Below are 16,761 nucleotides of genomic sequence, written 5' to 3' on the forward strand. Positions count from 1 at the left end.
ATCAATAAAACCAGAAGTTGGTTCTTTGAGAAAGTCAATAAAATAGATGGACCCTTAGCTAGGCTGACAAATAGAGAGGATGCTAACGAAATCATAAATGGATGGGGTGACATAACTACTAAACCCACAGGAAAAAGGAAATAGTGAGAGTACTATAAACAACTATATGCTAACAAACTATACAATTGAGACAAAATCAACAACTTCCTAGAAAAGCATGAACAATGAACACTGATTATAGAAGAAATAGAAACCCTCAAAAAAACAATTACAAATAAAGAGACGGAATCAACCATCAAAAAAACTCCCACAAAAAGAGAAGCTCAAGACCAGATGGCTTATCATGTGAATCCTAACAAACATTCAAGGAAGAATTAGTAACAATCCTGCCCAAACTCTTAAAGGAAATTGAAGAGGAGAGAAATCTACCCAACTCATTCTATGAAGCCAACATCACCCTCATACTAAAGCCAGATAAAGATACTACAAGAAAAGAAAATTACAGACCAATTTCTTTAATGAATATAGATGCAAAAATCCTCAACAAAATATTTGCAATTCAAATCCAGCAGCACATTAAAAGAATTATACAACATGACTAAGTGGGTTTAATTTCAGGTATGTATGGGTGGTTCAATGCAAGAAAATAAATTAATGTAATATACCACATCAATAAATTAAAGAAGATAAATCACCATATCATCTTGATTGATGCAGAGAAGGCTTTTAACAAAATTCAGCATCCTTTCTTGATGAAAACACTTCAAAGGACATGATTAGAAGGAAACTTCCTCAAAATGATAAAGGGAATATATGAAAAACCCACAGCTAACATCATACTTGATGATAAAAGACAAAGCTTTCTCAAGAATCAGGAAGAAGACAAGGATACCCATTGTCATCACTGTTATTCAACATTGTACTGAAAGTTTTAGCTAGAGCAATTAGGCAAGAAAAAGAAATAAAAGGCATCCAAATTGGAAAGGAAGAAGGAAAGCTTTCACTGTTTAGTGAATAAACACTATAAAAATTTATATGTGACACAATCCTGTATGTAGAAAATCCTGAAAAATCTACAGCAAATCTACCAGAGCTAATAAATGACTAGAGCAAATGGTCAGGATACAAGATCGACATGCAAAAATCAGTTAAATTTCTACACACCAGGAATGAGCAATCTGAGGAGGAAATCAAGAAAAAAACTTCCATATAAAATAGCAAATGAAAGGATCAAACATTTAGGAATAAATCAAACCAAGGACATAAAGGATCTATACACAGAAAACTACAAAATTTTGCTAAAAGAAATCAAGGAAGACTTAAATAAATGGAAGGACATACCATGTTCATGGATTGGAAGACTAAATGTAACTAAGATGCCAATTCTGCCCAAATTGAATTATAGATTCAATGCAATTCCAATTTAAAAACCAACAACTTACTTCACAGAAAAAGAAAAACCAATAATCAAATTTGTTTGGAAGAGTAGGGTGCCCTAATATCTAAAAATATTTTGAGAAATAAATGAATTGGAAGGTCTCATACTACCTGACTTTAAAGCTATAGGTCAAAACAGTATGATACTGGCTTAAAGGTATGTGTACTGACCAGTGGAATGGAATTGATGAAGGGTCAGAGGTGGACTGTCACATATACAGCAAACTGATCTTTGATAAGGCAGTGAAGTAAACCCAACTGGGACAAATGGTGCTTGGAAAATTGGATATTCATATCCAAAGGGATGAAAGAGAACCCCTATCTCACACCTAATACAAAAATGAACTCAAAATGGTTCAAAGACCTAAACATTAAATTTAAGACTATAAAACGTTTAGAAGAAAATATAGAGAAATATCTTGAGTATTTTATGATAGGCAATGGTTTCCTAGCCTTTATATCCAAAGTTCAAGCAATGAAAGAAAAACTAGATAAATGGGATTCTTCAAAATTGAACACTTCGTACATCAAAGAACTTTGTCAGGAAAGATAAAAGGTAGCCTTTGCAATGGGAAACAACAGTTGGAAACCGCATATCAGATAAGGATTTAGTATCCAGAATACATGAAGAGATTTTTCAAATCAACAACAAAAAGACAAAAAAAAGTTTTTTAAAGGGCAAAGGACATTAACAGACACTTCTCAGAAGAGGAAATACAAATAGCTAAAAGCACATGAAAGGATGCTCAACTTCACTGCTATTAGGGAAATGCAAATTAAAATAAAAATGAGATATCATCTCACATCTACTAGAATGGCCATTACAAAAAACTGCACAAAACTACAAGTGCTGGAGAGGATGTGGAGAAAGAGGCACATTTATGCACCGCTGGTGGGAATGAAGACTAGTGCAATTGCTCTGGAAGGCAGTTTGGTGGTTCCTAAGGAAGCTAAATATAGAATTGCCATATGATCCAGCAATCCCATTCCAAGGCATGCAATCAGAGGAAATGAAGGTAAATGGATATTTAGCAAAACTTAGAATGAACAATGATAGGATTTAATGTACAAATATAAAAAGTTTTTGCATGAGGGAGAACAAACGAATGCCAACATTGCATGGTGTTGAAAATGGGATGGTATGTAGGGAAAAATATAACCAATGCCTACTAGGGTCTATACTTAACAGTAACATTGTGATATGCTTCCATTGATTTTAACAAAGATTATATACCAAAGCTAAATGTCAATAAGCAGAAGAAATGGAAATGTCCTGATATAGGTTATGGTGGTGAAGTCATGACTGTGTGATTCTACCAGGAACTATTGATTTTCTACCTAGGTTGGACTGTAAGATGTGTGAATAAAACTGTTTAAAAATAAACAAAGAGATGCAGGTGTTGGAGAAAATGTGGAAAAAGAGATGTCCCTATTCACTATTGGTAGGGAAGTAGAAAGGTATAGCCCCTCTTGAAGGCAGTGTGGTGGTTCCCCAGGGGGCTAGAGGTGATGTTGCCTTATGATCCTGCAACCCTGTTGTTAGGTGTATACTTGCAGAACTGAGAAAGGGGACACGAATGGACACTTGCACACTGGTGTTTATCATGACAGTGTCCGTGATTTGCAAAGGATGGAGGTGATCTAAGGGTATTCTGACTGAACCATAGAAGGGGGAACTGTGTTGTACACATACAGTGCACTATTGAGTGACTGCAAGAAGGAGTCATGAGGCATGATACTAGGTGAATGAAACTTGAGGACAGCATGTTGAATGAAATTAGCCAGAAATGAAAAGACAAATATTATCATGCCACACTACTATGGACTATTATATGTAAATTTTGAGAACTGAATTCAAGAGCATGGGTTGTCTGGTGAAGGTCTATTGTAAAGGTTGCTAGATTTTTTTTTTTTTAATTTTTACTTTTTTTTTTGCAAGGGCAGGCACTGGGAATCGAACCCCAGTCTCTGAGATGGCAGGCGAGAACTCTGCCTGCTGAGCCACCGTGGCCCGCCCAAGATTTTAAGCTCTTACAGCAGTCACATCTATTCCAGAGTAGTAACTTATTTTTAAATTCTGAGATGCTGAACTTTTTGTGTATAACCTGGTCATTCCCTAGAACTTTGGGTATTTGTGTGACACCTGAGACTCAAGAGCTAGAGTCCTGCAGCTATCAAAGTCAGCATTACCTCATACAACAACTATTAAAAACCCAGAAAAAACAATCAGACTTCAATTAGAGATGTGAATGAAGATGATCCAAGTAGGACTTAAAGTAAAGCAGACTAAAGGGCTTTGGTGACTGTATTTTAAAACTTCAGCTTCTGTGTGAGTCCAAAGAAAGATGCTTATTTGGTACAAAGTTTATATTTTTGGTAACACATTATCTAACATATCTTGAATGGATGGTCAGCTTATTCCAACATCATAATTACACAGAACCTTGAACAGAGAGTGAGATCTTGTTGGTTTATACAGGTTGGTGTGATGCCTGGTTACATCCCAGAATAATCTGGGTAGAAGAGTAAAAAGTATTTGCAAATTCCCCTTCAGGGACTGGGGGAAAAGGTGGAAACATTAAATTTCCCCACCTGCAGAACATGATATTCTTGCAATCATTGGGCGCTGCAATTTGATGGTCCAGGCCCTCTATTTTGTGGCTTGTCCTTATAAATGAAGCCTACTTATGATTATGCCTAAAATTCACTCCCAAAGAAACTTTTTAGTTGCTCAGATGTGGCCTCTCTAAGCAGGTGAGCTCACTGCCCTCCCCACTAGGTGGGACACGATTCCCAGGGGTGTAAATTTCCCTGGGAGACATGATTCCAGGGGGCAACCTGGCCCGGGCATAGTGAGTGTGAGAAAGCCTTCTTGACCAAAAGAAAGAAGAGATGAAACAAAATAAAGTTTCAGAGGCAGAGAGATTTCAAACAGAGCCCAGAGGTCATTCTGTTGGTTATTCTTATGCAGTATAATAGATATCCCCCTTCAGTTTTGGGTATATTGGAATAGCTTTAGGGAAATACATGAGACTGTTGAACTACAATCCAATAGCCTTGATTCTTGAAAATGACTGAATAACTATAGACCTTTCAAGGTGTGACCATAAAACCTTGTGACTGACACTCCCTTTATCCAGTGTATGGACAGAGTAAGAAAGAAAAGACAAAAAATAAATAAGTAATAAGGGGGAGAGAGGATATGGGATGTTTTTGGCTGTCCTTTTTCATTTTTACTTTTATTCTTATTTTTATTTTGGGGGGAGTAATGAAAATGTAAAAAATCTATTGTGATGACAAATGCACAGCTATATGATGTACTATGAACACTGATTGTACAATTTGGATGATTATATGGTATGTGAATATATAATAAATCTCTATAAAATTGCATTTAAAAGTAAATAACCATAACGCTAGATCTGATGTGAAAATTATTGGGTGTACATTGAAGCTGTCTTAGTATTTCATAAACATTCTGGGCATTAAATACATTTTATATTGATCTCTAGTTTTTTTAGGTTATTTATACTTTATGATAATAGATATTCATAAAAAGAATGAAAAAGGTCTCTGTAAACTGGCATGGGGTACTTCCAAAGGATAATGTTAAGTGAAAAAAAATTGAATTTCAAAAGAGGTTATCTTCATATGCTACCTGTAGGATAAGAAAGAAGGGGGATAATTTTAAAAGGAGGAAAGATATTGAGAAAGAAATAGAGACATTCTTGCCTTTACAAAATGAAACACAGGAAAGATAAACTAGAAAACAATGTAGTTGGTTACCTATAAGATGAGGGGGTAAGGATAGGGAACACAAGAGAAAGGGATATAGGAAGGGAAAAACTTACCTCTAAGTATACCTTTCATAATATTTTCTACCTTTAGAAATAGAATATTTTCCATATTCCAAAAGTTAAATCAGATTCAACTAATCCTTGTTAAGGGGTTTCCCTTTCCTTAAGGAAGGGAAACTAAAACTGAAAGGAAACATAAACCAATGACTCCACTTAATGAAAAAAAGCAGTAATACAGTATTTGACATGCAACTTCAATGTTGGGCAAGAGGATGGGGAGACTGCAAAAATATCATGAAACTTTTCTGGTAGGTTTTTCTTTGTAGCTGTATGAGTTATGCAATTCTGAAATTTTTTTGAAACATTATAAGTTTGAGCTTATGATTGTATTGATGTTGGGAAGGTCAGGATTCACACTGCAGAAGAAAAGACAGCTGTATATACAATTGAGGAAGGCAGAAAAGAGCCCTGAATTTTATATCAGTTAGACTGATATTGAAAGTGCCAGTGAGAACTCAAGGTTTGTAAACTATGTCTGTGCACTTGCATATGCATGTATATACCTGCTTATATATATGCCTGTAGGTACCTGTCACTACAGGTATAGAGGTATATGTATATGTGACTATATGAATATGCAAATGTACACGGTCCTGTACATATATGTGCACATATGCATATGTGCATTTGCATAGGTATATATGTATATATATACCGAGAAGTCCAGTTTCAATCCAAAAATCTATGTGCAATCTTTCAGGCAAGATCATAGGTAATAATAAAGGCTTTACCTGGCATTCCTCATGGAGGAAGCTCTCCTCCCTACACAGTCTAGATACACAGCCAGTGCACTGCCATCTTTGGAAGGAATGTTACTCAAGGACTATCCCCACCCCCTGGGCAGCCAAGCTCTTACAAAAATCTTAATTTTTAGCCAAGGCCCCTCCATTTGGAGGCTCCTTATGGGGGAACCATGGGTGTTGGCTGAGAAACTACCCTATGACCTTGCTAAGAACACAGGATCAAATGGTTTAAAGAAATCATTTTCTCCATTTTGACTCAGTATGCAGCACTTTCCCACTCTGAGACTTTACACCCTCTGCCATGCCCCCAGCCTGGGTTCATTAAACTGCAAGGAACTTTTGTTTGGGATACCCTGGGTACTGAGACAATTCTCCCTCACATCTGGTTAATTACCCAGTGCTATTCCATGGGGAAAAAATGAAAAATTGGGGAAGCTGGAGCCATTTCCTGTTTAGCCTCTTGCTTATAGAATCATATAAGTTAATAAAGGCTTAATTTCTAACTTCATTTTGGTTTATGGCTTAATTGACCACTTGGACATATGGCAGCAGTCTCTAGCAAATTAGCATGGGGAGCAGTGTGATCAGTTAAGCACAATGCCTTTATGGAAAAGCAAAACCCTGAAGATTCCATGGAGAACATTTGGCTGGGAGGCTCACACCATTTGCAAGGACTTATGAGATCCATGGGGCACCTATGCCAATAGATCTGGAAAGTCTTAGCAGATGCTGAAGGATTCTCATGGAGAGTGCCAGTGGATTCCTTACATGAGTTTCTCAGTTCTAAGGGGAACATTGTTCCTACTCATTAATCACCAACTCTACTGCTCAAATTATCACACAGATCAAATCAGGTAACTAACAGAGGGGCTCTATGGAACTAGGACACAATGTATGGCTACTGCTCACAGTACTCCAAAACTAGGATCAAAAGACACAGGAGAAACTTTGGAATGATGACTATTGTTAGCCCTGAGCAGTTCCCTGGAACTGATGAACAGCCTATTACATGAGTGATTAAGACCCATGCCTTTAATGTAAAAGAGTTAGAGCCCCTCAGGAAATTTTCCCAGTTACCCCGAGAGACATTAGACATAGGGTTAGCTGGCCTACATGATGACCTATTGAGGGAGAGTACATTTTCTGGGTTGAATCAGTACTAACCTCCTCCTTGAGAGGGCCTGACAGGGCTACTGCACCTTAGGTAAAAGAAGAGGTAGGATATTGACTGAGGGGAAGAAAACATCTAATCTCTCCTTCTTCAGCCCAGCACTACTTGAGCACCAACAGATTTGGTTCACCCTTGATCAGTTCCCTGACCATTAAAAACATGCTTGGCAGAATTTTCACCTGCCACGCCAGAGACCCAGGTTCAATTCCGGGTGCCTACCCATGAGAAAAAAAAAAAAACAACACGTTTGGATCACCCTTGCTTGGAGTAGGTGTAGTGTACTTATGAGTACCAACTGGCCCCTTGATTCTACAAAGAGGAAATGAGAATACATGATGGGACTGTTAATGACCTCAGATTTCTAGGTTCTTTACTGTTCCTCCTGCTCGTTAGCAAACTCAATTAAACTTCCTCATAAGATCAGGAAAATCTCAATCTATTGACAAATTCCTAAGCATAAAAAAAAGTCAAGTTAGTAAGTGATAAACACTTGAAAGTTGTAAAAATGGTAATTGCATGCCTTTCTTTGGAACACCCCAGCAAGGGCCTATCAGGAGTAGTTTTGGGTGTGGTTACTCAATAGTGGGCCTCAAAGAAGGAAACATCTATGTGATGATGTTAAGAATTACTGATTGCATATGTAGAATGGAATGATTTCTAAATGTTGGGTTAATTTCTTTTTTTCTTTAATTAATAAAAAAATAAAAAATAAAAGGTGATACAGGGAAAAAAAACAAAAAACTTGGCACTGACTGAATATGAGCACCAAGGAAAAGAGAGGCATTGAAACTAGTTTTAAGTTTGAAAGAGAGGGGGAGGTAGTGTTCTGGACCTGGCAGCACAGATAATAAACACACATGACAGCGTTCAAATGGAATCATCACACACATGGTCAAAGCTTGCATATTTATGGTTCTATGAAAGCAATTATCTTCTGCACCCTAACTATTTGCATGTCTGTCTCCCCACTGTACCTGAATCACCTGGTTGACAAATTCTATATCTCTTCATCTCTATATCCTCAGAGTAAAAAAAAATAAAAATAAAAAAATAAGGAAACAGATGGGCTCCCCCAAAAAGAATTAAGGCCAGTTGCCAGACTGGTAGGTTTGTCATTGTAGCTATACGAGTTATGAAATTCTGAAATTTTTTGAAACATTACAGGTTTGAGCTAATGACTGTGTTGATGTGAGGGTCAGGATTTACACTGGGAAGAAAAGACACACACATACGCGCAAAGCCTTATGTGTGTGTGGACTAAGCACTGATTAAGGAAACTCAACACTCTAGTACGTCCCTTGGCACCAGCAGTACCTGACATTGTGTCAGCAGTACCCAACTGAGTGAACTTGGTATGTAGCCACTGATATCACAAATGCCCTATTCGGCATCCTTCACCATTCAGATGATCAAGATCATTTTACTATTGGGCAGAATGGGTGGTAAACCATCTTTAATGCCATGCCACAGGCTATTTGAATTCACTGTCTACTATCAATGGGTAAGCCTTGATCTGGAAAAAGTCTCAGTCATGGAGTTATCACTAGCCTTCTTCCATTGCGTGGATGGCAATTTCCTGCAAAGCCCAGACAAGGACCATGCAACAAAGTTGGACACCTTGGTGACCAACTGGTACATGGACACATTCAAAACATAGCTGGACCTTGATACAGACAAGGTACAAGGACCTACTACACAAGTGAAATTCTGGACAAGATTTTAGAATATGTTCCTGAACTCATTCCAGAAGAGATTACCAAGATGTTGGCATTCTCTGCCCCACCCCACCACCACCAAATAAAAAGCTATCCCAGCTATTAGTGGGACTTTAGCTAAGGATGCTCCAACATTCTGCATGTGGCTATATTGATGGCAGCCATCTATCAAGTAAGAAGAAAGAATATGACCTTCGAGAGGGCCCCAAACAATAGGAAGCCCTGGAGGTTCTAACAGCCACCAGAGCCACCCTCCCTTTGGCGCCCCACTGGCCCAACATTGCCATTTGCATTATACATCTTAGCAATCCCTCTATTTGCCAATTGGAACTTATGGCAGAAGAATACCACTATAGATCAGAAGCACTTGTTAGTAATTTTAAGCTGTCATCCTCCAGAGTCAGCTGAAAGAAACACACCTTTTAAGTCATAACTATGGCCTATTACTGGGTCTTAGTGAATAACGAATCCTAAACCCATGACCATGAAATAGTCTTAAAGAAAGAGATCCCAGTTAAAAGGTATCAGTGTGTTAGCTTTTGATCTCTGGTTATCATTGAGTATTGACACATACGATATCTCAAAGTGTAAATGTCTATAAAATATATGCCAAGTAGATATTCAGAAACCAAAAAAGATCTTCTGATGAGTTTAATTCAAAAATAATTTAAAGAAATATACAATTATTTTACTTACTCTTGAGACTTTCCTCTCTGGATGTTTTTTGTTTTTTAATTTGCATTTGGATCTTGGACATAGAATCCTGGTTCTTGAGCATAAGATTTTCATCTGGTTCATCATCCCAAGCTACATAAAGAGATTCACTTAGACCATTAAATACAAAAACAGATGTTCTGTGAAATTTCTAGAGTTCAAATTTATGGAAAGTGTTCAACAGGATTTTCTCTCATTTTTATGAAGTTATAAAGAAGTTACCATCATGATACATCTGATATGATTATTGGGAGGAGTTTGAGTGTGTATTGAAGCTGTCTTATTATATCATAAAAATTCTTGGCATCAAATATATTTTATAGTGATCTGCAGTGTTCTTAGATTATTTTTACTTTATGATCATACACATTTCTAAATCAAACAATGAAAATGCATATGCACAAATTTTCTCATTACAGTATTATTTGCAAAATATTCAAAATCATCTAAATGTCCAGCATTGGATATTAGGTGAATAAACTAAGGAAATAGTGTATATGTGGTATAAACAGCTGTCAATGCTGCTGTACAATGAATGAAAAAGACCGTTTAACAGACATGGAGGCACTTCCAAGATAATGTCCAGTGGAAAAAATGGGTAGATGGTATCAATTATCTTACCTTCTGGATTTGCAAAAAGGAAAAAGGATTAAAAACAGAGAAAGATAAAGAGAAATATTTATTTTTGCAATGAATCATGGAAAGAGAAACCAGAAAACAGTGTAGTTGGTACCTTAGATAAAGGTGGGAGTAACAGGGAAATATACAGGAAGGAATGATATTTATGTATACATTTTGTCATCACTTTTTAGTTTTTGAAATAAGACTCATGTTCCACCAATTCCAAATATAAGTTTAAAATAAAAGGACTAAACTAAAACTAAAGCATTAACTTCATGAAAGGAACAAAAATACACCGATCCAAGTAACTCATGAATAAAATAACTGACATCAACCTCAGTCTTAGGTACACCATTTGGTCTGGAAGTGAACTTTAAACAAATCTCCTAATATTTTTAGTAAGTCTGTTTTGAAACAGTATGTTTTAAGAAATTCCAAAATGACTTTAGAAGCATTATAGGATTCAGTAAATAGGAAAAATGTTGACATTTTGAGGGACTTCATTTGAAATAGAGGAAGGCGGGAATGAGCTCTGAGGGGTGGAATTGGAATTGCAGTTGTCAATTAGAACTCATGCTTTCTAAACTACTTCCATGTACTGCATATACATGTATATGTACACATGTGTATGCATATGAACATATATGTATGAATATATCTACATATATACCTGTAATGCATATGTACATGTATATACAATTAAAACAAAATACTACATGTGAACTGTCAGGCCAAATCATGCACAGTTACAGAAGCTTTACCTGAGAAGCCACATTAGGGGAAATTACCCTCATCTTGCCAGACTTGGTACACAGCCAATACATTCAGCCAGGATTTAGGCACAGACAGATACACAAACACACATGGCTTTACTAATCCAGGTACTGCTCTTCAGAGAACTCTCTACGTGGGTTGTGGAGAATGCTGCCTCAGCTGAGACAGTGTTCTGGCACCTCTGCTATAGTTCCCAAATAAAGAGTTCTTGAATACAATTGTTATGGGTTGACTAATCACAAAATATACTGAAGTCCTAACTTAGATACTTGTGTGAAAGTGACCTAATTTGGAAATAGGGGTTGCAATAGTCAAGTTAAGAATAGATCATAATTAGGGTGGGCTCTAACCAAAATAACTGGTATCCATATGAGAACAGGAGAAACACAGGGAGAAGAAGGCCAGGTGAAGGCTCAGGGAGGCATTGGAATGATGCTTCTATAAGACAAGGAACTCCAAGGATGTCTGGCATACACCCTAAGCTAGAAGAAGCAAAAAAGTAATTTTTCCTATCAGTTTAAGAGAGTGATGCACTGACAGAGCCTTGATTTTGGACTTCTGGTCTCTAAAAGGTAGAAACAATAGATTTTTGTTGTTTTAGACATCTAGTTTGTATTATTTTATTACAGCAGTCCTAAGAGACTAGGACAACACTTTTTGCTACATGACTTAGTATTCAGTACTTTTCCACACCAGCTTTCCCATCTTTTTTACAACTCTGATTCAGAAGTCCCAAACTGGCAGAAGTCTTTTGTTTGAGGAGTCCCTCAAACAAGTTTATCTCCCCCACCAATCTGCACTGATCTATCTGACTCACATCTGGTGTCATCCTGTGAGAAGTTACAGAATATTAGCAAGACAGCAGCATCTCCAGTTCAGCTTGTAAACTAAATGACTCACAGTGTACTATCACAGTAAATGTATACAAAGACTTAATTTCTATCTCTATTTGATTCATTGTCTTAATTGACCTCCTGGAGACCTGGTAACTCTCTTTCTGACAAATTAGCATAATAAAGACTGTGATCAATTAACTATAATTCCTTCATGAATAAGCCAAACCCTGATGATCCCATGGGACACATTTGAGAGGGGCTAGAGGAATACACAGGCACTCTCAGAAATGTTAAAAGATCATTTGCAAGAGCCTGAGGGTCTCAACAGACACCTGTGCCAGTGGATCCAGAATGTGAAAGTGTTTGCCAGTGGGCAATCATGAGGAGTGACAGTGATTTGTTTACATAAGCTTCTTGATTCTGGGTATTAGTCCCAACTCAGTGATTAAGATTACCCCATAGTTCAAATTAAGGAGTTAACAGAGTGCTCTAAAGAATGAGGAGCTATTTCTGACTACTGTAGTTCCCTGGCACCAATGAATAGCCTGCTACATGGGTTATTGAGATTTGTACATCTACTGTGAAATAATTACAACCTTCTGTATAATGTGGCCCAGCTACCCAGAGAGGCATTAGATACAGGGTTAGTTTACCTGTATAATGAAAAAGGCAATCTAGATAAATTTAGAGAGAGTGATGCAGGAACACACACTAAAAACTCCCTTCTTGAGGCAGGAAGAGGTAGGGATATGGATTAGAGGAAGAAAACACCTAACACCTCTCCATCTTCAAACTGGCACTGTCAAACTCCAACATTTTTGGCTTAGCCAGGATTAGTTTCCTGTCCATTAAAAGAACATTTGGACAATCTTTGTTTGGAGTAGCTAGAGAGGCCCTGAGAGTCACCACAGGGGTCCCTTAAGTCAACTATGTGGGAGTGAGATGGGTACATGATGAGATTGTTAACTATCTCAGATTTCTAGGTTCTGGACCTAATACAGATGAGATACTAGGACCTAGCACACAAGTGAAATTACTGGACAAGAATGTCCCACTCAACTCATTCTAAAAGAGATTAACAAGATTTTGACAATCACTGCCCCAATATAAAAAGTGTCCCAGGTATTAGTGGAACTTGACTACATATGCTCTGACACTCCCCATGTGCAATGCACACACACACAAAAACAAATGGCAAGAAAGAAGGAAAAAAATGTCACAAGATTTCAGAGAAATAATGGAAAACACAAAGAGCACAAATATAAGAATTATTGGTGTTCCAGAAGGAGAAGAGAAAAGCAAAGGGCTAGGGAGGTTAGTTGAGGAGATAATGGGGGGAAACTTCCCAAATCTTATAAAAGACATAAATACGCAAATCAAAGAAGCTCAACAGACCCCAAAAGAGTAAATCCAAATAGACATAATCCAAGAGGCATACTAATCAAACTGCCAAATGTTGAAAAGAAGCAGAAAGTCCTGAGAGCTGCAAGAGAAAAGAGATTTACCGCACACAAGGGACTCCACACTTTTAGCAGGCACAATGGAGATGAAAAGGCAGTGGTATGACATATTTAAGATCTTCCAGCCAAAAAATATTTATCCAGCCAAGTTGGATATTTATCCTGCAAAACTGAGGGAGAGATTAAAATCTTCTCAGACAAAGACTGAGAGAATTTGTCAATAAGAGTTCTCCTCTACAAGAAATTCTAAAGGGAGTTCTACTGGCTGAAAAAGAAAAAGACAGTAGAGGAAGGTCTAGAGGAGGGCACGAAGTGAAGAGTATCAGTAAGGGTAACTTAAAGGATAAAAAGAGAGAGACGTTCATTTTTCATTTCCCAGTGCCTACCCATGTAAAAAAAAAAAAAAGAGAGAGAAAGAGGGAAAATAATATATGGATCTGACTAATAAAAATAAAACAATAAGATGGTAGATTCAAGAACTGCCTTACAGTAATAATCTTGAATGTTAATGGAATAAAGTCACCAATTAAAAGATATTGATTGGCAGAATACATTAAAAATTATGACCCATCTATATGCTGCTTATAAGAGACTCATCTTAGACCCAAGGATATAAATAGATTGAAAATGAAAGGATGGAAAAATATCTTCTATGCAAGCTATAACCAAAACAAAGCAGGAGTAGCTATATTAATATAAGATAAAATAGAAATTAAATGTAAAGGCATCATAAGAGACAAGGAAAGAAATTACATATTAACAAAAGGGACAATTCACCAAGAAGAAATAACAATCATAAATGTTTATGCTCCCAATTAGAGAGCTCCAAAGAACATGAAGCAAAACATTGGCAAAACTGAAGGAAGCAATAGATCTTTCAACAATAGTAGTTTGAGACATCAATACACCACTCTCTTCTATAGATAGTTCAACCAGACAAAAGATTAACACGGGGAAACAGAGAACTTAAACAATGTGATAAATGAATTGCACCTGGCAGACACATATAAATTGCTACTCTCCAAAACTCCAGGATATACATTCTTCTCTAGTGCTCACGGAATGTTTTCCAGGATAGATCTGTATTAGTTTGTTAAGCTGCTAGAATGCAATATACCAGAAAAGGAATGGCTTTTAAAAAGGGATTTTAGCAAGTTGCAAGTATATAGTTCTAAGCCTATAAAAATGTTCAAACTAAGGCAGCCAGGAAATAATACTTTAATTCAAGAAAGGTCAATGGTTCTGGAATACCTCTGTCAGCTAGGAAGGCATGTGGCTGGCGTCTGGCATTTTTGACTTCTGGTTTCAAACAGATTCCTTGGGGACATTTTCTTTCTTCATCTTCAAAGGTCTCTGGCTGTGTGAGCTCTATCACTTCTGCTCTCCAAGCATCTGCATCTCCAAGCATCTCTGTTGTTTCTGAGATTTCTCTAAAATGTTTCCTCTTTTTAACAATTCCAGTAAACTAATCAAAATCCACCTTGAATGAATGGAGTCACATCTCATCTAATTCAAAGGTTACACCCACAACTGGGCAGGTCACACCTCTGTGGAGATAATCTGGTCAAAATTTTCTACCTACAATATTGAATCAGGATTAAAACATGGATTATCTGGGGTACATAATACTTTCAAACCAGCACAGATCATACTGGGACACAAAACAGGTTTTTATAAATTTTAAAAAATTGAAATTATTCAAAGCACTTTTTCTTACCACAATGGAATGAAACTGGAAATCAATAACCAGCAAAGAACTAGAACTTTCAAAAATACTTAAAGATTAAACAACACACTCTTAAATAATCAGTGGGTCAAAGAAGAAATTGTTAGAGAAATAGGTAAATATCTGGAGAAGAGTGAAAATGAGAATACAACATATCAGAATTTATGGGATGCAGCAAAGGCAATGCAGAGAGGGAAATTTATTGCTTTAAATGACTATATTAAAAGAAAAGAAAGAGCAAAACTTGAGGACTTGTGGCTCACCTAAGGGAACTAGAGAAAGAACAGCAAACTAACCCCAGATCAAATAGAAGAAGAGAAATAACAAAGATTAAAGCAGAAGTAAATGAACTGGAGAGCAGCAACAACAAAAAACAATAGAACAAATCAACAAAACCAAAAGTTGGCTCTTTGAGAAAATCAACAAAATCAATGAACCCCTAGCTAGCCTGACAAAGAAAAAAAGAGAGAGAATGCAAATAAAATAGAAAATGAGAGGGGGGTAATTACCATGGATCCTAAAGAAATTTAAAAATCATAAGAGGATACCATGAACAACTATATGCCAACAAATTACACAACTCAGAGGAATTGAATCGATTCTAAGAAACCCACAAACTACCTACTCTGACTAGAGAGGAAATACAAACATTTCAGAAAGAACTAATACCAATCCTGCTCAAATTCTTCCAAATATGAGGAAAAAGGAATGCTATCAAACTCATTCTATGAAGTTAACATCACTCTATTACCAAAACCAGATAAAGTTGCTACAAGAAAATGGAAACTACAGACCAATCTCCCTAATGAACATAGATGCAAAAATTCTCAACAAAATATCAGCAAATGAAATACAACTACACATTAAAAGAACTGTACATCATGACTAGCTGGGGTTTGTACCAGGAATGCAAACGTGGTTCAACATAAGAAAATCAATCAATGTAATACAGCACATCAACAAATCAAAATGGAAAAATCACATGATCATATTAATTGATGCTGAGAAAGCACTCAACAAAATTCAGCATTCTTTTCTGAAAAATACACTTAAAAAGGTAGGAATTGAAAGAAACTTCCTCAATATCATAAATGGCATATATGAAAAACCAGAATCAGCACCATACTCAACAGTGAGAGGTTGAATGCATTCCCCCTAAGATCAGGAAGGAGACAAAGAAGCCCATTGTCACCATTATTATTTAACATCATAACTAGGAGTTTTAGCTAGAGCAATCAGGCAGGAGAAAGGAGTAAAAGGTATCCAAACAGGAAAGAAAGAAGTAAAACTTTTATTATTTGTAGATCACATGATCCTATACTTGGAAAATCCTGAGAAATCTATGACAAAGCTACTTGAGCTAATAAACAAATTCAGCACAGTGGTGGGAAACAAGATTAATGTACAAAAATCAGTAATGCTTCTACACATAAGTAATGACCTAACTGAGGAGACAACTAAGGAAAGATTTCCACTTAAAATAGCAACTAAAAGAATCAAATGTCTATAAATAAGCTTAACCTATATTAAAGACCTGGAAAAGCTTGTTATCAAATTAATTTGGAAGGAAAAGAGACCTCAGATATCCTAAAAAAGAAGAGCAAAGAGGGAGGACCAACACTTTCTGACTTTAAAACTTATTATGAAGCCACAGTGGTCAGAACAGCATGGTATTGGCACAAAGTAGTATTGACCAATGGAGCCAAA

General features: G+C 36.7%; 1 protein-coding gene across 23 annotated transcripts in view; it reads right to left on the reverse strand.

Moving 5' to 3' along the window:
• Positions 1-16,761, reverse strand: part of CCDC7 (coiled-coil domain containing 7) — a 394,574-nt gene that overhangs the window by 96,743 nt on the left and 281,070 nt on the right. For 20 of the 23 annotated variants that reach the window (XR_013172291.1, XR_013172292.1, XR_013172260.1 and 17 more), the window contains one exon: positions 9,620-9,730. The exons of the other annotated variants lie outside the window; for them this stretch is intronic. Coding sequence is in view for 2 of the 20 variants with exons in the window: in XM_077152126.1 (XP_077008241.1) it covers positions 9,620-9,730 (111 nt within the window). In the remaining 18 variants the exon portion in view is untranslated. The remainder of the gene's footprint in view (positions 1-9,619; positions 9,731-16,761) is intronic. 23 annotated transcript variants of the gene reach the window in all.

The sequence above is a fragment of the Tamandua tetradactyla genome, chromosome 1 (assembly GCF_023851605.1).
Source record: "Tamandua tetradactyla isolate mTamTet1 chromosome 1, mTamTet1.pri, whole genome shotgun sequence".
In the NCBI taxonomy this organism is placed as follows: Eukaryota; Metazoa; Chordata; class Mammalia; order Pilosa; family Myrmecophagidae; genus Tamandua; species Tamandua tetradactyla.